Source organism: Centroberyx gerrardi, chromosome 20 (assembly GCF_048128805.1).
Source record: "Centroberyx gerrardi isolate f3 chromosome 20, fCenGer3.hap1.cur.20231027, whole genome shotgun sequence".
Classification (NCBI taxonomy): Eukaryota; Metazoa; Chordata; class Actinopteri; order Beryciformes; family Berycidae; genus Centroberyx; species Centroberyx gerrardi.
This window is the reverse complement of record NC_136016.1, coordinates 4,850,001-4,872,703: the sequence shown is the minus strand read 5'-3', so window position 1 is coordinate 4,872,703 and position 22,703 is coordinate 4,850,001. Positions and strand designations below refer to the sequence as shown.

General features: G+C 44.3%; 1 protein-coding gene across 1 annotated transcript in view; it reads left to right on the top strand.

Moving 5' to 3' along the window:
- caskin2a (CASK interacting protein 2a) overlaps positions 1–22,703 on the top strand; it is a 47,672-nt gene that overhangs the window by 1,459 nt on the left and 23,510 nt on the right. The window contains exons 2-4 of the mRNA XM_071922902.2: positions 17,986–18,037; positions 21,320–21,417; positions 22,201–22,346. Of these exons, the coding sequence (XP_071779003.2) occupies positions 17,986–18,037; positions 21,320–21,417; positions 22,201–22,346 (296 nt within the window). The remainder of the gene's footprint in view (positions 1–17,985; positions 18,038–21,319; positions 21,418–22,200; positions 22,347–22,703) is intronic.

Here is a 22,703-nt window from a genome sequence, read left to right as displayed (position 1 = left end):
AATGCTCTCCGCTGCCTCAGAACCCTTGAGCAAGGCACTTAGCCCCCCCCCCATCTGCTCCAGTGGACCTACTCAGTCGCCAAGTAGAAGACTGTGGTTGTACTGGGAAGCTCCCAGGCATGAAAGTGAGGAACTGTGTGAATGTTGCTGGCAGATAACATCCTTTGCTCAGTTGGCTTTCCTTGGATAAATAAAGGTAAAACAGGATATATTTGGATATGTACTTAGAGTGACAGGAAAACACAGAGCACATCCAAACCTTGAGGCATGAAAGTATCAGTGAGGCATGAAACGAGGCATGAAAGTATCAATATGAAAAAAGATCCCGCACACTGCTGTTGCAATACTATTTCCATTTATTTACTTGCGTTTTGGTAGTCATGTGTTTGCCTGACGAAGGATCGACTACACCGAAAGTGAATAAATAAGAATAGTGTTTTTTCATTTCGATGTCCTTGCCTTAGCATTTATCTGCCATGGGTGTAAGTGTGTGCTTACAAGTCTCAGCAGATGATATGCAGTAGGCATGCACATTGCAGGACTGCAAAATGGCCCAAATGGACAGAAAACGTGTTTGACTGTGAATATAATATGCTTTTCCCATATGCTTTACCCACGCACGTGCACGCGCACACTTCTTTCAGCACCGTTGATCCCCGAGGGCCCTTGTAGAACATGGTCAATGGTGTAGTCATTTGTCACTTCAGTCAGAGCCTCCAGTGTCTGACAGCAATACAGCAGATGCTGCAGCTGGCAGCGAGGGCTTTGCATATGACCTACACTGTCGCCCATTTACAGAACAGCCTTGTCAATAAAGGCTGATTGATTGTTTGGTAGTGGCTCGCTTTGAAAGCCTTGAACCCCCCCTCCACACACACATACACACACAAATAGTGTTGTGCAAGTGTACCACTCAATAATTATTTTATTTTTTTCAAAATTCCAAGCTCTGAATTGGTTACATTAAGTCACATTGAAATAAAAACTGACTTTTCACCTTGTTAGCTAATTCTTCATATCATAACAGACACCTGTTTAACAATAAATGCCCAACATTTTTTATTTTTCTCATATTTTATATCAAAATCCCATTACTTTTACGTCCTGGACCATTAGTGGTTACTTCATGCTGCACCAGTAGGCGTACATAAAAAATCCAACCGGTAATACCATCACAGATTTTGAACAATTCCCTCCTCCGCCCCTCCCATCATATAAAACCTGCAACTTCATAACTTTCAAAGTGACAGTGGCTACATGGTATGGTGATGTATTTTTGGGTGTTCACTCCTGAAAACTTTTCTTTTCATGGTTGCATCCTGTCGGCTCGAATTTATTCATTATTCAAGAATCCAAAATATATGAGAGCTCAACATTATGCACAAAGAATTTCACTGTCCACGTTTGTTCTGGTCCAACCCAACCCACTTTTGAACAGTCCCTCCCCACTTTATGTCCCGCCCTATCATCCCGTTTCAACCAGAAATACATCAAGTTACGGAAGCAAGACGTGATTTAGCCTAAATGTTATAGTGACGACAAGCAGAAGCTATCCAAACTTAGTGCGGAGTGTTTTGCCTCTTGGGAGGTCAGGTGGTTTCTAAGCTGTTTTTGTGGTGTCAGGCTGACATGCTGGACATTCCCGAGCCTCCCGGCTAAGCCTCGGGCCAGGGTGGCTGCAGATGGAGGAGGCAGGGCCCTGAACCCTACGGCTGCAGGGAGAGGTGGGGGGAGTTAGGGGTCAGAGAGTGACCAGGCATGTGGTTAACAGAAGAACACTAAGTATTGGTGGGGGGGGGGCGTCTGGTCAGCTGGCCTGGCTGGACGCAGGACTCAGCCAGAGGGGGCAGACTGTGTGTGTGTGTGTGTGTGTGTGTGTGTGTGGTGGGTTGCTGGGAATGTGAAGCCTGGGAGTGATAGGAGCCTGGATGGAGGCTGATCTGGAGACTGAAGAGGGGCGAAACTAAGTCAGAGCATGTACGTTTGGCCTTGAGATGATGAGGTTCAGTGAGGAGACAATGAAAGAGGAGTGCAGACAGAAAGAGAGTTATCAGAATTTGCCAAGTGCACAGCTGCACAAGGAATTTGACTTTGTTAATTGGCGCTGACGCATTACGCGACAGTTACACAACACAGGATTGACGCACTAGGTGCAGGATAACATGTAAACAAGACCTCACATACAGTGCAGACAAGATTTACCGAATGGTAATGGTGGAATTAGACCATACATAGACATACTGCAACTGTTCAAAGCCGAAGAGATGTTCCAGTCAAGGTTGTAACAGTTGTGTCTGGTAGTGCAGCAGAACAGTCCTATTCCTTTAAAGACCTGCTAACCCACCGAAGATTTGTATTGGTTTCAGTGGAGAGTTTTAGTGTCCCATGGTCTAAATGCTATTTCAGAGGCTTTTCCACCCTGACAAGAATAAAGTTCTAGGGGAACCACTGAATATCAGCACAAAATGATGGCTATCGACAGCTTCAACACAAAAAAATCAGTATCGGCTTTCAGAGTAATCCCAGTAGTGACTAGCGTGATGCTGGGAGAAGGGACCTGATGTGGTTGGGAGGTGGCAGAGGAAGCTTGTAACGTCCCAAGGGGATTAGCAGTGGCACCCAGGCTGGCCGACGGACAGGCAGCTGAGATGGGAGGTTTCTTCTCCGATTGACCATCTGCTGACATGCGGTTCGGTGCTCAGTCAATTTATCACACTCTCTCACCCTCTGCTATCCCTTCTCTCTCTTTTTGGAAGCTGACAAGTGAGGTGGGCACATCTATACACCTAATGGTTACACAGTAGGGTGACAGCTTGACTTGTAAAGCAATCTAGCCCAAAGTCCCCCCCGCCCCCCATCTCTCACACACACACTTGACTGGGACTCTGAAATGGGTGTTGCTTGCCCCTCCCTAAATGAAGAGCATTAGAGGCTAGAGGTTCTTCAAAGGCCTTCATGATTACAATGTCTTTTTGTTGCAACACATGTTTGCTTTCATCTTGACCCACGGCCCAGCCCTCTCTTCTGTCATGGTAAATACACAGCCTTCACAAAGGACAGATGGACAAACAGCAATAACACAAAGGCAAAAGATCATATTTGAACATTTATTGTGTGGGCCATTTGATCCGCGCATAATGTATTGGAGACACTGGGATCACACTTAATGATGCTGCAAACCGGGTGCAAATGTCCTGTGACTCAAATGTATTGAGAACAAACTGATTTATTACAACCTAGAAGAGAGACGATTTTCCGTCAGAGAATTTCTTTTCTTGTACTTCAAAAGCATGAATTATTAGAGATACTGTCGTAATACTCAGTCACTATTAGGTCTTTTTAATGATATAAAAGAAGACGTAAAACCAAGGACCCAGAGATCCGATTCAACTCCAAGTATTGTTCGGACATGTGTACACCTTAGTCGCATTTCTTGAACTGTGACCAAGTTGCGCATGTGTCCATGTGGAGGTAGAAGGTAACTGTAGTCTACTGGGCTAGAGTATGGGGTGATTCTTACTAATGTCTGTCATCCACATCTGCTTATTTTGGGGGATTTTTTTTGCATTTATTACACAGATCAAAGTGAAGAGAGACAGGAAAGATTGGGGTGGAGAGAGGGAATGACTTGCCACAAAAGTCCTGGTCAGACTCAGGACGTCTCGTTTACATGTTATGCACCTTAGCCCACTGAGGCACCAGGACGCCCCATCCACAGCTGCTTGTAGGATATATTTTGGTTGATAAAATATATCCATTTGAAGGCGGCAGGACAGGTATGTGCGTTCCATCTGCAGCCTCTAATTTGAGGGATGCCATGTGCCTTTTCCAAGTGCTGCACAATTACGCACGCCTCATCCAATGGTAGTTTGTTTAAATCTTACGCAACCAGCACCAGGCTGTTACAAAAGCACTGGGTGGCTATTCCGGACAGCTTCCAAGTTTATACAGTGCAAATCAGAGCGTAAGAGTGTAAGTACAGTAAGTGACAGTAGTTCACACAGCTCCACTCTAAAGTTCTCTCTCCACTCTGCATCACTGAACTCCTTCAGAACTGCCTGTTCCCACCTCCTCACTCCATATCCTCATACAGAAATGCCGGGTTGCCAGGGTGCAACATCTGCATGGGTCGTCTCCTTTCCAGCAGGTCTCCCAAAAGTAGCTTCTGAAGGATCGCGTTAGGCTGCGACATCCAACATGATGTGGTGCAGAATCAAGGCCTATAATTGTTTTGGTTAAATTCGATAGTGGCGGGACAGGAAACAAATAATTATAAAAAAAATCCCATTTCCGCAATTCTCTCTGGATAATTGAAATAAATACTTCAATCACGTAAACGGGATTATTATAGGGAGTTGTCAGTTTATGCAATCACGTAAACGGCTTAATCAGACTATTGCCTTAATTGCAGTATTGGTTATTTACATTAGTGTGCGCATGTAGGCGTAGGTGTTGTCCAATATGCGGGCGCAGAGACATATATTGTGGGTGTTTCTTGCACGATCACTTGATTTCTTGATTTCCACTTGATATAACATGAGCAATTTGCTCAAGCTATTTGCTCCCGCAGTGCAACCTTAGTGAATCAGGTCCTCTGTGTCTTGAAGCTACAATTGGCAGGCAGTTTTTGTAGGGAATGCAAAGTGCCTCAGCACCTTGTGAAGTAATCGTTGAGTCACTCGTCTTGATCACCAACCCTATCAACCCCCTGCAGATATATTATGGTCATTTTGTGCTACAGGGGCAGTAAAAATCTTCTTATTTCCCCTTTAAAGGAAAGAGCTCAGACAAACTCGCATTAGCCACAACACCAATGGATACATTGCGGTAAATTAAAAAAAGAAAAAATCAGTGGGTTCCCATCGGGCACTTGCTTGAGAATGCTACCCGCACTCCAAAAAACAGAAATTCAGAATCCATACTGGTAACTTTTCTTGTTCATTAATTATTAATGCCCTCTCTACAATATAAGATACTTGCACCAGGTTTCTTAAAAGAACTTGAGCTCTGTTCTTTCCATGCATAGCTCCAACCACATCTTTGCTGCTACGCGAGCAGAGTATCCCTGTGATGTTACGGCTCATTTGAAGTTCCGCCGGTGACGAGATCTCCTCATCTTGAAATTACCTCCGCTTTTATGCTCCAGGATATCATTTCTTTCTGCAACCTTCAGTTCATCATCACCTGTGTGTTCTCAATCTCCTTAGATTCTAAGTACTCTTCCCTCCTTTTATCTTCCTTCCTTTTATTTTGTCCCCCCCCCCCCCCCACACACACACACACACTTACACTCCCTCCTCCTTAATTCATTCCCTTACCTTGGATCAGGGATAGCCCATCTGCCTTAGGGTCAGATTAGAAATCTGTTAGACTTAAGTGTAAGAAGACGTGTGAGTGTGTGTGTGTGTGTGTGTGTGTGTGTGTTTAAGTATGTGTGTGTGCATTAATGCATGCATGTATAAGTGATTATACGTGTGTGTGTGTCCATTCCAAGCACGTGCACGGTCCTGTATTCCTTTCTCTTACAACAAAGACACCCAGCCATTCTCTTTCTGCACCAACACTATGGAAGCCTTTGTCTCTAGTCTTTTGTATCAGAAGCAGCAGGTTACAGTAGTTAGCCCATTAGCTAACTGGACTAATCAGTCCTCTACTCTATCAGCCAGACAGTTGGGTTGCAGCCAACTTGTGTGCGAACGGCTTTCGAGTTCACCTGCTCTTGCACTGTATCAGATATGCACACACACACACGGACACACACACATTAATCCTGACCCCTTTCTTCCCCTGACAGATGGGGTAGCCTGTCTGGGATTGCCGAGGAATTTACCGAAGGAATTAAGTGGTGTGTGTGTGTCTGTGTAATAGACAGTGTCATCTAATCTACCATAACTGGCCTTTTATTAGTAGCTCTGGGCTGCACATAGTTAGGCTGGCACTCATCCTCATTTAGGCCGATTCTTTTCTCCTGTTACTGAAGACAAGCCGTCATTCAGACAGGCGCATGAGCGTAGCATTCAGAATGTAAGCCATCGAGTCACCGGTTTCTGCCCTGCCTGTACATGCCCTGCAACTGTATTCATGTGTTTGAATTTGGGTCTTTGATAAGATGTTAAAAAAGACAGAAAAAGGAAAGAAAGAAAAGACATATATCTGTAGGCGGGGTGTTCTGTGTTTGCGGAATTGTTTTTGTGCTTGTACAGACAAGGATAATGTGATTGTCTGACAAGGAGGTTGCTTTGGTAAGATGTCTCTCTAGTCTATGTGTGTTTTTTGCGTGTGTGTGCGTGTTTGTGTGTGTGTAGGCGCGCGTGTCCCCGATGGGAATTGGGCTATATCAGTATCTGGTAGTGGTAATGAGAATCAGCAGGATGCTGCTTTTGTAGTGGTTGCTGTTCTGGCTTTGATCTTCTATGCCCTCCTACCGTTTTTTTTTTACTTCATTTCATCCCCTGATTCTTCTCTCCTCTTACGCTGAATTGGAAGCAAATAGAAATCACCGCCTACGGTCGCTGTACGGATCTGCCCGCTTTGTAGTTATTTGAAAAGCTGTGTGACACTGTACCTTCGAAAAGAAGCCACTCATTGTGATGAGAAGTGTGCGGATAATAGAGTCTGCGGCTGGGTGATATGTAAGTTAAGAGATGAGCGTACATCTGTGTCAGGCAGAGCCGTGACATGGGAAGGACGAGTGGATGAACACTGGAGGAGGAAGCGATTGCTACGAAACTTTTTTGCAGTCCCTTTTTTCATTGTCTGTCTTCCTCATAGACGAAGCAGGTTTTTAAGAAGTCTTAAAGTGTTTTGAGTTGGATTATCTTAATTCAAGTTGTTGCCTTTGAGTCATAAATATCTTCGAGGTTTTAAAAATGTACCTTGTTCTCGGTGCACTACCTTTCTCACTGGTCTCATTCACATATACTCTGATACTGTTGTTTTTTTCATCTTCAGGCTTATTTTGGGGTGAAATTTGTCTTAAATTTGATTTAAATTGGCATTAAAAAAGTCTTAAAATTTCTTAAATTTAACCTGCATAAACCTATAATAACCCTATCGAGGTCAAATTTTGGCCCTCCAAAGAGGTACGTAGAGAGATAAAATATCAGATTTGATCCAATGATATTTTTGGGGTTACAGCCTACTGCACATATTATTTAGTCTTTACCCATGTCAAAAAGTTTTAGGCAAGTTTGCCTTAGACAGTGCCCAGCTTAAAACAAAACTTCTTACTCTTCTCTTCTTACTCTTACTAACCCTAACACATCTCTTCCATTATATCCGTTCACTACAGATGGTGTGTGTGTCTGTGTGTGTGTGTGTGTGTGTGTGTGGTAAGGGGGTTGGATGGGTTGGAGTTGGTCCGGCTTTTACCCCCCTGCACACTGTTGGTTTAATATTTGATTAGCCTAATACGGCCCGTATGCGTGTAGCAGCTGCAGCCGTAGGCCTAAATGACCAGTATCCAAGTAGCATGAATTGGCTTCTCATTCACCAAAATTTCCACATTAAGTAGGGACAAGAGCGTATTGATTCTTACCTTTTAGGCTAAATGAGAAATGTAATGACTTTTCCATCCTTGTCGGAGTGTGTGACCTCATGCTGGTGTTTGGCTAAATTCCAATAATCACATGGCAGTTAACTAACTAGCTGGGGGGGTCCAGTGAGGATGGTAGCCTAAGCTCAATAGATTTTTTTTGTTCCGTTTTTTGACCTCGGCAGCATAATCGGAAATAGCCTCAAGGCTTCGTCAACCTGACTTTTTAAATATAGGAATGAGCTAACAGTTGATTCAGGTTTATGAGTTCTGCACTAGTTAAGATTTTACATCTTATCAGCCTAAATCAATAATCCACAAGATTCTTGTTTTTCTAGATGTCTGCGACACCGTTGGTGATAAGCGGTCATTGGTTTGGTGTTTTGCACTCGATGTCAGCACCGGTCCAACATAATATCACTCAGTGTAAGCTGCAGCTAATGAACGATAGCAAAACCTACCAGTCGAAAACAAAGAGCCACATCTGCATCGTTCCTCATGGTCCCTTCTCATCCTGGAGAGCTTTTCATCTTGGAAAGGCCATGGCGAAGTTTACTGTAGTTTTGGCATCACTTCATCACATTACTTTCTGTGGAGCAGAGGATTTTTCCGCTCTTTTGCTCTGTAGTTGAGCCTGACCTCTGACCTCGCTGTGGAGGGAGGCAAGAGAAAAGAGGATTTCTCTACAGGGAGCAAAACAATATCACATTATTAATACTAGTGTACTATTAAGTCACTTGGATTGGAAACAACATCATTACTGAGATGGAAAGATCTTGGCTTTGTTTAAAAAAAAAAAAAAAAAGAAATTGATGTGGTAAAATGTCGCAGACAGGGTTGTATACAATACAACCCTACAGCATCAAAGAGAGGACAGTGATGAGCCAGCATACGCTGCACAACAAACACACAAAAGTTTTGCAGGCAGGTGAACTCTTTGTGAACCTGTGTCATATTTCTCTCATTAGACCCAAATCTTCCCCAGTAAGAGCTGTGGCTCTGGGCTAGGGATGGCTTTCTGTCAATCCCCGGCTGCCTCGCCACTACACACACAGGGAAGACAGAGCAAAGGAAAGAGGACGTCTCATTAGACTAATATGGACAGGGACAGAGCGTTGTTGCTTCGTGCATTTGTACTTGGTTGAGAGTAATCGTGCATTCTTCCAGTCCTCTAGTAGAGTTGTGCGTCTCTCTTCCAAAGCATGTTCAAACGTGATCCTGTGTTTTCCGCTCAGCTCTCCGGCTGCGGAGATTTGTATAGCCATCAAGGTCATTTGCAGGACGCATGCAGCCTCTTTCAAAAGACTTTGCATAGTTGCCCAGTATAGGAAATGTTTTTTTTTCCTCCACCCATGTAGGCAGCCAAACATACTTGGTTGAAGTGTTGTGATCTACTGCTCATAAGGGAATGGAAATGCGCTTACGCATTCAGCATGTGGATAAAAGCCTTAACAGATAATAATCCTCAAGTGATGACTGCCGCATATTGATTTCATGTGTCCTGCCAGCACTATTTAGCACTTTGGTTACAATGTTCTGCTACTTATTTCATGCCGCAAGATTTCAACACACCCTGAACACACGACTAATATGGGTTTTTGAAGACAGATGCTTATATTTTTGGTTTAAAGCTGATGATAGCAGACGTTTTGTGCCGATATTCAATATCATTCAATTTGGCCATTTTCATGCCACAAGAAATTGTAAGTATTCAGTGTTTCCCTCAAAATGTTCTTCTTGGCAGGGTGGAAAAGTCTCTTAAACAGCATTTAAAACTCACCATTGAAACCCAGTATAATATCAATATTGATAGCAATAATAACACATACTATGCATACTCATATATGTAGAATCTGATCAAAATGTTGCATGAGAAGTCAGGTTATGAACTTCCCACAGACAACCAGTGTATTGATCAATTCTACAATAAATATGTAATATCCGTTTTTTATTAAAAGGTCAATATTGGTCTAACCGTCAGCCTAGTGTCTCTAAGTTGTAGAAATAGTACATGGAAAGTTTACTACGTTGCCTAAAGGAGGGGCTCTGAAGCGAGTTTGAGAGTAAACAGAGATGATTTGAATGGTATGCAAAGTGTTTTGTCCCTAAGGTGAAGGGCTGAGACATGTTATGTAATTCCAAACCTGCAGGTGTGTTTACCCCGTGCTAATCTGCTGTTGTTTTGGAGGAAGTACACACATGTAGCAATGACGGTACACATGCGCACGCTTGATGCACAGCGCAACACAACACTACAGATGATCCATTTCGTTTCCACACTGGCTCATTGTCAACGAATATTGAATGTGTCTGACCTAGTTGCCGACGGCACCACGGGAGATTACTCCCTGCATTTTTTAACAATGGAGCGAATCTGTTGGATAATGTGGCCCGGGCCTGTTTTGATGTTTAGGGTTTTCTTATCTGTTTTGTGCTGAAGGCGTTTTTTTTTTCTCAAGACCCAGTTCCAGTTTTTATTCTTATCAAAAGACACAGTGATGGAGTAATTGATGAACAATTGATGAAGTTAAAGTGTGTCAATTTGCAAATTTGGTGTATGCCCTTGTGTATATGTGTGTGTGTGTGTGTGTGTGTGTGTGTGTGTGTACTGTCCTTCCTCGCACCCAGTGTTGGGAAACTCTGTCAGTAAACTCCAGCTGCATCAACAGATCATGCACACGGCTCACGCCATCTCTCTTATGACTTGCTGTTTACTTTGACACTGACATAAACACACAAACACACACACACACACGCAAACCAGTTCTCTAGCTTTATGGTCCACATGCAGCACATAGCGATAGACTCCTTTTATAACCAGAGATAAAAAAAATCGATGTTTCGTTGCAGGTAACATGTACCTCTGTCAGGAAACCCCATTGGGCTTTGCTCACTCATGTATTTGATGATGGGTGCTGATCTCGCCTTAGGGCTTGTTTGTCCCTGCAGGCGCCTTTACGGGCCTCTTTTCACCTGGCATTAACATGCATCTCGTATCAGGATTGTGTCTGTGATTTCATCGGATTACATTTACACCTGACATTAAAATGTGTCTCCCCCAGCAACCGTTTTACAGACGGCGACGTGCAGCAAGGTGGTCAAGTTAAATGTCAAACCAAACGAGAACAACATTTTCAAAGTATAATATTATGACAGGGTAGAATGCAAATTAAGCCAACTTTGGAAACTGTTTTGAACTGATATCAGAAAGATATTGCCCATCTATAATAGGGCCAAATGCGTCTCTGATCACCTCCAGAGCTGGTTGGATGGGGTCTTCAGTGTGTCATGGGTGCATTTACACCTAGATTTGATGCATTTTTTCTTCATGTGATTACAATCTGATATCCCAGGATACAGGTTAGTGCCAGAAGAAGATAAAGTACGAGAAATGTAATTTGGCCTTTGAGCTAAACCTTTTTAAAAGGTTAAACGTGTTGCTGCTAAAACACGTCCTCCTCTCCCCTCTTGGTTTGCTCTTTTTTGTGATTTGTTACCATGTCGTTGCCATTCAGCCACACCGGTATTGATGTGTGCAGGCTTTAAATTGTGATGAATTTGGCCTACAAATCAATTGAGGCTAATGGCCCAATGTGGCAATTAGGCTTTGGCCCAACTAGGGTTTAACAAGTTGAATCTTTCCAGTCATTTATTCAATTTTTCTTACTCTTTTTTTCCTCTGTCTGAGCTTCTCTCATGTCTGTCATTTTCAGCCTCTGTATCTAGGCTATCCGTAGGTCCTTAAAGAGTCTGCAAAAGTCTTAAAATAAATTATCTAAAGTAAGTCCTCTAAGTTCCTAAAATGATAAAATGTCTTAAATCCAGTTATCACAGGTCTTAGTTTTTCACCATGTTCACCACCAGGTTTCTTTGAGCTGCATGACCACACTTTGATGGCTACAGAACAGGTTTGGTGGTACAATCTGCATTATATCTGCTTTATTAAACACAATTGGACTTCATGTCTCTTAACAATTAATTTTCTGTTGTCCGTTTTCTTAAACTGCCCATTTACACAACTTTCATTTGCCATCTTCAATTGGAAACAGGCTAGATTTATCAGCTGTTTCTTTATTTTGGTTCTGAAACTTGCAGATACCTGAACATCACCCTCTTTCCATAAGTACCAGCACTGAGCTATAGCTGTCTTTTGAAGCTGCAGTGACTCCTCTCTGTCTTTTTAAGGAAAGCCGTGGCTGGAGCTGTGCAAGCTAAAATCGGCAAGCTCTCTCTCTCTTCCTCACTAGACAGTGAGCTGGATGATGGCTCACACTTTGTGAGAGACTTAACGTCCCAGTTTAATCACATTGTTTGACACCACACACACACACACACACACACACACACACACGCATACACACACACACGCACACACTCCTACAGGGATTTGGTCAGCACCTCACCACCTGCCAAGGACATTGGCACTGCTGAAACCAAACAGGATAACACTAGGCACAAGACACTGTAGCTGTTAATAAGGGATTTATTGAGCCTAGGTTTACTGTATGCTACAGGCCTGTAGGATACTAAGGGTGAGAATAAAGTCTCTGTAAAATGTCAACTTTTCACAAACTAAAAACTAGCCTTGATTTTCAACGTGACCACTATGCATTCTTGAGTTTATCCAAATGGTTTTGAAAGCGTTTCATCAGCCCACAGGTCGTACAATTTGTCCTAACCCATTGAGGAATCATGTAATCATTCTGAACTGAAGTGAAAACATGAAGATCACCAAAATCGGGGTTATGAGGTTTCCCACGAACAGTGGTATGCTGAATTTATGCTGCCAAGGAAATTGTTTCAAGATAGAGATGGACATTTCCAATTACTTTCACAGATCTTACACCTGTATTTTGTTTGTGTTTTCCTGTTTTTCTTTAAGTAGAATTTACGGGAAATAACATATGCTCCTAGGGGGAAAATGTCACCCTAGATTCCTGGTCATAATAAACAACATCAGTCTGCAGCGCGAGGAAACAAACACATTCCTAATCATGCTTTTTGTGTATTATTAGGAATTCTGTGGGACACACTGGGAGTGAAGCCAGGCCCCCGCTCTGCCTCGGCGGTTCGGTGCGAGGGACTGTGTTTACCCTCTCAGTAATCAGCGCAGTTAGATGGATGTGTTCCTCAGATAAGTGTTTCCCTTGATGAGGTCCTTACCTGACCACAAACCGTTTATCTCCAGAGACAGACGATGGCCTTAAATTACCCCCTCTCTTTGCTCCTCTGTATTTTGGTCTCGCCCCGGGCCGCATGTGTGGCTTCGCTGTTTGTATGCCGGATACCTTCAGCTCATCGTGGTGGTGGGTGGGGGCGGGGGGAATGGGGTGGGGGCGGGGGGAATGGCGGGGTGGGGGGGTGGGGGTGCATCCCAAACCGTAGCTCCTGAGTTAAGTGTTTCTGCTTTTTGTTAATGAGAGGCCTGTGTGGGTGGTTTGAATTCCCTGCAGTGTAACTCCAAGGAACATTTTCCAGACATAGAGAGAAATCTTCAGCACAACTCCAATGAGGCTGGCCTGCAAACTGCGTCCTTTCTCCGTAACCGCCCTCTTCCCTCCACTGTCCTCTCCAGTCAAATCTACTCAAGCTGATAGTCTATCTCGCATACAGTAACCACTGTTATTTCAGTGTTTTCCCTGTCTTTGTCAAGGCAGCAGTTGCGATTGTTAAAGGGCAGAACTGACAGACTTAAGTATTATCCAAAGAAAGCCTCTCCTGTCTTTTCCTAAAACGTTAAAATAGAGAAACTAAGCTCGACACACATGCGTATTGCTCTCGCCAGGCGACGTGCGACGTCAAACCGGGGCGAGAAAAAGATGCTAGAAGACAAGGCATCTCAGATATGCTCGGATAGTATAAGAAAAGGGCAAATGTCGACAAGTCACACTCAACCACAGTTGGCTAGACTCACCACTCTGCACCTAGTTGAGAAGCATTTAGTTCAAAGCTACATTAAAGCGGCACTAGGCAAGATTTTGATGTAAAAATACACCCATCTTATCAGCCTAAATCACAAAGTGGGGCTGCAGTGGAAAAGAGTGTCCCATCCACACTAATTGAGATGCTGTAGATTCACCCTGTTTGCCCAAATTAAGTTCTGGTGTGAGGTATGGACGCTTCTCCACCCACAGGAAGCGATGCATCAAAACTTTAGAGCAAAATCCCTTTCCTAAACAGCAGTGAGCAGCGCTCCGTCCAGAGAAAGCTGAACTCACCAACATTAGATCTTTTCCTCTCTCGTTTCTTGGGTTTCCTTTGGTATAAAGCATCACAGATCGACCGGGTGTGCAGTTTACTGACGTCACTTTACATGATTTCTGGCTATTGAAGTCCTTAAATTTCAAGCAGTTACCTCTCGTTCCCATTTAGAGCTGGCAACATGCGAACTTGCCTAGTGCAGCTTTAAGCTTAGGCATAGGCTAGTGTATTTTTTTGCTAAAATGAAATGAACATGATTACTTAATGAAATACTTTGTTGCTCTCTGTAGGGAAATCCTCCTCTCTCTTGCCCCCCTCCACAGGGAGGTCAGAGGTCAGGCTCAGCTACAGAACAGCACTTATGGAGCTGATAGAGATTCAGGGTCTTGCTCAAGGACACTTCAACAGGACTTGCTAACACAGGGGGCTTGAACCTGGAAATTACTGTAAATAACTCAAGCTCGCCATCAAAAGAAGTAGGAGGTTTGTTTGTTTTTTAATTTTTTTCTGCTCTCGTTCTGATCTCACATTCACATCGAAGGGGTTTCGCACACTCGTCTGATCTTGCGGCGAGCCTTTTAAAAAGCCCTTTGCCCGTTGCCTTGTTTACTCACCTGACTCTGAAAACATTCCCCTTCATCTCACCTGAACGGAGGAGAAAAGATGCATTCATACCCCCCCTGTCCGCCGCCCCTCCCCTCCTTCTCCTCCGCCTCGCTTTATTTCCCCTCCTCTTCCGAGTGTTACTTTGCTCTGTTGAACTGTGTTCTCCACATCAAAGCGCCGGCACCCCTTTCTTCTGTCCAGGATGCCTCAGCCGCTATGGAGAAGGTGCGGAGGGAGCATAACAAGAGCGGTTCGGAGCGCCGCTTAGGTGAAATTATTCCGTAGCCTGCGCGTCGGATAAGGGTATCAAAACACAGCACAAAATGTTCCTTCAGTTTGTTTGTTGAAAGCTGTGAAAACAATAGAGGTTCTTCCTTCCACACTGAAGGCGCCGCGGCTCTTCGCGTTCAATATTTTGCTTCAGCGGACGTCAGCTGTGTTTTTAACGAGGAGCAAACCCTGTAATTTCCCTGTCTCTGTAACAAAACCCAATGCTTGAGATTTACTACACATCTGTTAGCATCAACTCCCACACACACACACACACACACACACACACACACACACACACACATACACACACCACCTTTGACTGAGTTGATCTTATCCAAGCCGACTAATTTTCTACCTGGTGCCATTTATCAACTGGCTTGGTGTATATCTGAAAAATATATCTGTATATATCTGTTTTGTTTGACTCGTCGAAAAAACACACCCATAGGACATGGCAAATGAATGGTTTTGTGTTTTTTGCAGGCAAGCTTATTGCATTGCAAATTATCATGTTGGTGTGTGTGTGTGTGTGTGGCATGCGGGCGGGCAGGGGGCGGGGGCACTGTTGGGGACAGGGGAACACGCGCACACACACACACACACACAGAGTCAACATGCTGGTAATTTAATTGATCCTGATGTCAGACTAAGCCCCCTACCATCTTTTGTGTTTTCGCCCAGAGAGGAGGAGGAGGAGAGAGGGAAGGAATAGAGAGCAGAGGAGAGAAAAGGGAGTTCAGATAGAGATATTTGGAGAGAGGGAGAGAGAGTGGGGTAGCATGGTGGGTGCGCTATGTGAGGAATGCCGGCTCATGTTGTAACTAGAACTCCTGAAAGGCGCTGTTCTCTCCATACCGTCACTGGGACAGTTTAGACCCCAGTTTGGCAAAGCGCCCAACGCCCAGCCCTCTATCTGTCTCATTATCAATGTGCCTTTTTGTGTCCTCAGGCTCTTGTTTTTTTTTGTATTCGTCTTTTCTACTTACAGCCTTACAGTACTGTGAATGCATGCGCTTCTAGCATGGGTGGCTCCAGAGGGATTTGAACCCCGAGCCACGGCTGTGTTAATTCCCTGCTCTACCCATTGAGCTACACACAGAATAGAACACACTGTGCATCTATATCAGGGTTCCCACTGGTCATGGAGTTCCTGGAATATCATGGAATGTTTCAGTGGTGTATTCCTGACAGGGAAAGTCAGTGGATTTGATCAATTCTCTGGGGGAAGTCAGGAATATTCATGAATGAACCGTTGGACTGTTTACCCCCTTTACAACTTTTCTGAGCTGAAAAACAACATGAATAAAGCAGGAAGAAAGACAATTTGTAGGTCATGGAAGCACATCAACTTAGTTATGGAAAGTCATGGGAAAGACATGGAATATTTCATCAGGGCCACAGTGGGAACCCAGATCTATGCTATAAATTGCTTTTCGTCATATTTTCATATTCTTCTCCTTTGTTATATGGAACATATGTTGATAGTTTTATATTTTTTCAGTATTTCATGCTGCATTTTTTCCTACATATTGTTCCATTCTTTGCTTCTTTTTCTTAGGAAGTTCTACTACTACTGCTGCTGTTTGGCATAGCCTTTTAATGCTGTAATCCATACTTTTTATTCATACATCTCTACTTTATTCTTGGCTGTATTAGTGTCTTGCTCTACCCATTTAGCTGCAGAACGACATTTCCCAGAATGCCACAGATTATTCGCCTACCTTTTGGCCAATGATGGTCCTTTCTGGAACAGGTGTTTTAACAGTATTGGCTTTCATTCAATTATCTCTATGGTTATTGGTGATATTAAAGCCAAGCACCTGTTATTCAGCCTCTTCTACTGTTTCTACTACACTGCTATCTCTCTACCTCTCTTTCTCCCTCTTTCTCTCTATCCCCCTCCCCGCACACACATCTGTGATTTTCCTCACCCAAGTGGGAGAAAACAGCGAGGGAGATTGACGGCGATGAATGGCTCTGTATTCAGAGGCCTTGGCAGATCGGTTTTCTATGTGGGCCTTGGCGGACAGTGGTGCCTATACAGTAGACTGGCCCGCTGTAGGACGTCCCGGGATATTTGGTTGCGTGAGGAGAGCCCGCTGTCCTCATTAGCGGCTGGAGAGGGACATTAGAGATGGAAATGGATGCATGGTATTTGAAGATGCAGCCCGTGGAAGTCTAGTTTGATATAATTCAGAATGAGGCTTTTAGGGTTCAGCAGGGCATCGGGACTTTGTGATTTCAATGGTCGGTGCTTGGAGAAGAGAGGGTTGCGCATGTAGAACCAGAGGAAGCTAGCGTACAGGGAGTTTTGATGTTGAACTTGGTTGATTGCTCCGTTTTTGTTGGCTCTGGAAGGGAAATAGTTGCATATTTGGCTCCTGGTACCACTTTGTAAACCGGTATAGGGAATTGGGATCCAGGTCAAGATAGTGAAGTGTTCGACGCTGTTGCCATGTTTGACTCCAGCTCTGTATATTCCAATCCTCCTTCTTCTTCTTCTTCTTCTTCTTCTTCTTCTTCTCCTTTTTTTTTTAACTATTCCAATCCGCATGTCTATGCCCTCTGGAGCTGATGTTGAAATGGAATTTTAGCTTGCAGAAAGTATTAAATTTTTTGCAACAGTCTCAAAGTATTGGCATTTTGGTTATTGTGACAAAGTAGAAGTAGGACTAGTGAAAGAGCGTGGATGAGTCACTCGATGTAGCATACAGTAATTTCCCTGAAGGAGTGAAGAATGAATGAATAAGACATGGGACAAGTAGCAGTCTGTCTGTTGCAAGGTGAGTGACAAAACAACTTGTTCAGTCATGCTAACCAGTATGATTCAGGCTATTTATTTTGCACAGTAGCGCTGCTTTGGGAAAAAAAAAATCTATATTTTATCCTGGAATGCTTGTACTTTATGGTTGTCGCTCTCAATTCCAAACAGCTGCGATGAGATAGCGGCGTAAACGAGCTGGAATGGCACAATCTCCGCAAGGCAAAAAGCGTTTGTTTATGAATCATTTGGCCGCCGTGGAGGTGTCAGACACGTCGAGCGGGAAGGGAGAGGCGGGAGGAGGTGAAGAAAACCCTCCGTCCCGTCGGGGGCCGTCAGGTTGTTTGAAGGAAGGAGTGATGACGGGAAGGAGAGAGGTGGGAGAGGTGGGGGGGGTGGGGGGGTGGGGGGGGTGGGGGGGTGGGGGGGGGGGGGGGGAGGGGAGGAACGAGCGGAGTTCCTGCTGAGAAAACACACAAGCGGGGTCCTGCGGGGATGGAGGGATTTCTGGAGCGCTCTGATGAAAAGACAAATATGTCACCAAATACTAATGGTCTTTTTCCATTCCCCCCCTCCCTCTCTTCCTCCGCTCCCCCTCCTTTGTTTCCAGAGTTGCTGGGCTCCACCAAGAGACTGAACATCAACTACCAAGACTCAGATGGGTAAGAGCACGTGTGTTTGTGTTTGTGTGTGTGTGTGCGTGTGCGTGTGTGACAGCCCGCGAGATAAGCTTGTGAGCTCATGTTTGCATAGCCAAAGGTAACATGAAGTTTAGTCAGAGGAATGCAATGGAAGAGTCACTCCATGATACTGTGCTCTGATTGACATGCTGCTTCACCCCTACCTGATGTGCTTGTCTCCTGTTTATCTTGTGTCTTTACAGGCTGACTCATAACCCAAACACACACACACACACACACACACACACACACACACAGAGACTGACATATAGTGCCCTCCAGTTATTGTTTCGTCCTCAGAAGACTCACAGAGGCTTCAAAAAATGTACAGCGTGAAAAAACAAGTTCCATTCTGCGCTCACAAAATTATAGATATTACATGTGTTTAATTAGAGGCAATTATTTGCAATATGTGATAAAGTTCTCCTTGAATTTATTGTATGGTAAAGTTTCAGCTAGATTCACTATAACTGCTTCAAGTAGGACCCACCTAGGTAATTAGTTGTGGTGTTTTCCATAGTAACACACACAAACACACAGACACATACACACAATTCAAGGTGTTTAGTCTCCCTTTCCCCTTTTGAACGACCTCTCATCCATTCAGCTTAAATTTTTGTTAAATCTATCAAAGTAGGCCATCGGACATACAAAGAATCCCCTTCTGCAAGCCACTGTGTGTGTGTGTGTGCGCGCGTGCGAGTGAGTGAGTGTGGGCTGGCCTACGTGCAATGTGTGTGCGTGTTGACATAGACCTGCTGCATGTGTCTACATGCAGGGTCAATCTAGCGTGTGGGAGGTGATACACAATAGGGGTGTTGAATTTGAAGTGTCCATCTGTGTGTGTGTGTGTGTGTGTGTGTGTGTGTGTGTGTGTGTGTGAGGTACAGAGGAGGGGGTAACCTGTGATATATGAGAGGAGTGCAGAGGGACGGAAGACAAGAGGGGAAGGTTAGCAAACAGTCACTAGTCACTGAGTCAACACTATCTCAGAGAGAGAACTTACGGCAGATTGCGTGTGTGTGCGCGCGTGTGTTCATTCGTTAGTTTTGCAAACATGAGAGACAGAGGATTGTAGAGTAAAGATTGACAGAATTTAGAAGAAAAAGGAAAGTGGCTTTAACAGACGAGTGAGATTGATGAGGCACGGTCTGGTAGAGAGAGATGGATGGATAAATGAATGAATGGATGGAAATGGATGGATAGATGAGTGTGTGACTGGGGAGCAGGGAGGCCTAAACAATGAGCCAGATAAGATAAGCCACTTCACTGTCTGGAGATGGCCTCAGTCTGATAGCTGAAGAGAAACAGATTCAGACTCATCCTGATGACTGAAGCCCTCATGTTTCCACACATGTTAACACAGTCTGAAGTCTGCGATCCATAATCTCTGTAATCTCCAGACTGTTTTGGATTTAGACTTTACTGTTCATATATTTGGTGGAGCGCAAACCTCTGCCAATACTGAACAATTCTCCAACTTGGCTGAATGACCTTGACGTCGTATTTTCCCACCAGCATGTGAACGCAGCATGATAGGCTAAAAAATGAAAATTGTCTAATGAATAACTGAATTAATATTTTTTTTGACTGTAACATCATTTTGTGTACATGCGGAAAAGCCGGAAGAAGAACGTAGAACATGCCACTGTATCTGTTTGAGATGCTACAGGCTGTCAACAAACTAGTGCTGAACTCCTCCTGGGAAGGGGACACACACACACACACACACACACACACACACAGAGAGAGAGAAAGGGAATAGAAAGTTACTGCTTAAGGCTACCCAAATGTACATGCAAGCTTTGCATTAGAAAAGAAGCATGACACTAAACAGAGTGTTCAATGTTTCATTTTTTTCCACTTGCCTGGTCGGGCCAGCTGGCCTGAGTTCGACTTATTTTTATCTATTTTAATCACTGGCCCAACAGGCAACAATTTAATTATATCACTTTTTCATACATTTATGTAATTTACTACTCTAAAATGTATATTGACAGTTCATAACATATATAAGTTATAAGACAGCTGCATCACAAATCACCTATCAACCACGGCTGGTGCCATCATGGAGGCCATTGGAGGATTAGCAGGGCAAAAATAATGAATAAATACATAACCAACGGGCAAGAAAAAGGGAAACATCTGCTGTGGTGTAGCTTTAGGTCAAGTAAAAGTTAGAGATACTACTGTAGTTGAAGTGTTTAAGGGTGGATTTTTCCTTAAACTTGCAACTACTAGAGAACTAGATACATTAGCTAGTGTGCAAATCAGATGTATTAACAACCAGACAGTAGTGATAGTTAGCTAACCAGGTACTATGATTTCCTAGCTAACAAGCTAACATTATCTAAACAAAATAAATGAGATGTATCAGTGATGAAATGATCAGTTCCAACTCAAACACATCCCAGAAATTAACAATGTCAATTAAATTCTGTTGTGACAGCCTGAGCCTAGCGGTACATTTAGAAATGCAATCAGCTGCTCGCAGCACGGCCTCCAGAGGGGGTGTTACGGCACGTGAATGCCCTCCGTTCTTTAGTTGTCATTTTCTCCCCATATGAGGAGAGGCTGTCCTGGCTGTAACTCAGCTCATGTCGTGCCTCAGTTGGGGTCAGCGCCTCTGGAACAGCACCGTGCGTCTCCGGCCTGCAGCAACAGCAAAACTCATAGCCAAGAATTTATGTCTTTAATTTGTTCCTCTGTGGAATATACTACGACCTGACAGACACCCAGAGACAAACACACACACATCTCATCTCTGAAGTTTTGATGAGCGCACGCATGCACACACACACACACACAGAGACGGTCCTTATTTCAGTTTGCAGTTTTGATGGGAGCGCACACACACCACGCACACATACACATGCTCCATATCTTACCCTATAGTTTTAATGGGTGCACACACACACACACCCTCTCTTCATCTCAGTCTGAAGTTTTGAAGGGAGCACACACACACACTTGCGCACTCGCACACTCACATACACCCACACACACGCGCTCACAGTCTCAGTCTGAAGTTTTGACGGGAGAATACAGACAGACATGCTCAGACGCACGCACGCGCACACACACACACACACACACACACACACACACACGTCAAATCAGTCTGGAGTTTTGAAAAGGGCTCACCTCCTGTAAAGTCATCAACAAGATTTATAACCCCTCTCATCTCCTTGTCTCTTCTCTTGATATCTCCCTCTCCCTCTCTCCCTCCCTCCCTCTCCCTCTCTCTCGCTCTCTCGCCCTCAGGTTCTCGGCGCTGCACCATGCGGCTCTGACAGGCACCACGGAGCTGCTGTCCCTGCTGCTGGAGGCCCAGGCCACGGTGGACATCAAGGACATCAACGGTATCAGGATGGCAGAACAGCTTTACCAGCTAAACCAGTGTCACCAGTCAGAACAAACAACTTAGACAAAAACGTCCGTGTCCGGGAAGCGTCACGTTTAATGCTGGGATAAAAAAAAACGCCAGGGGTTAAATTGGGAACGGCATCCCAGCACCCAAAAAAAAAGTTTGACCCATATAAATAAATATGATTTGTTCTGAGGTTCGTCTGCAACAGTGACAGCAATATTGCAGCAGCTACACAGAGGAGAAATGTCCCGTTAAAATAGGCTGTACTTACATTGTGCTGCAACAGTTGAAGCAACAACTTATCTTTTTTTAACGTTGCCTTTGTAGAAACAGTGCTGACGGTCATATAGCAACATGCATTTTTCCACCTCAGCGATTAACTAACATTTACTAGTACACAGGAATTGTTGCTGCAATCCTTTGTGCCATAATCCATTCATACAGAAGCTCAATTCAGGTGTCAAAAAAATGATGTACTAACCTACAAATGGTGACTATAAAGGACATCAGGCTACACTGTCATAAATCTACAAGACCATCAGACAGGCAGCACCATAGTTCCCTAGTTCCCAACATTACTCAATAATTTCTAAACTTGCTATTGATTTTGACAGCAGCAACAGGCCAATGGGACGGCTGACAGTCTCTCAGCAGTTCAGAAACTGAATTGCATCAACATTTATAGGCTGAAGGGACGGCTGATTCTGCTGACGTGAGACACTAACTGTATTTTCCTGCCTCCATCCCTCACTCATGCGTCTCTCTCTCTCTCCAGGTATGCGTCCCCTCCACTATGCGGCATGGCAGGGTAAAGCCGACTCCGTCTTATTGCTCCTGAGGGCCGGCGCCTCGGTCAACTCCCCCTCCCATGACGGACAGATCCCGCTGCATCTCTCGGCTCAGTACGGACACTACGAGGTGGTGGGTACACACACATACACACACACACGGATATAGACACCTCTTTCGCCAAAGGCAAAGTTTCGAGGCATTACCAGTCGTCCCATTTCAGTGAAATCTACCCTCTTTGTGTCTCAGCCTGCATTGTCCACCAACAATACCATTAATACCATTACACAGGTTTTTCACAGCAGTTTGAACCGGAGCGGCTGAGTCACACGCATTCCTTTCTTCCGGCCTCATCCTTTTTTTCCCCCGGAATGTGCCACTGGATAGTTACACATATCATGGACACGCACACACACACCTCAACATGTCATGTAACCCATGCTGCGCTGTCTGCCGCCTCCTATCACTTGCACTGACCCCTATAGCACA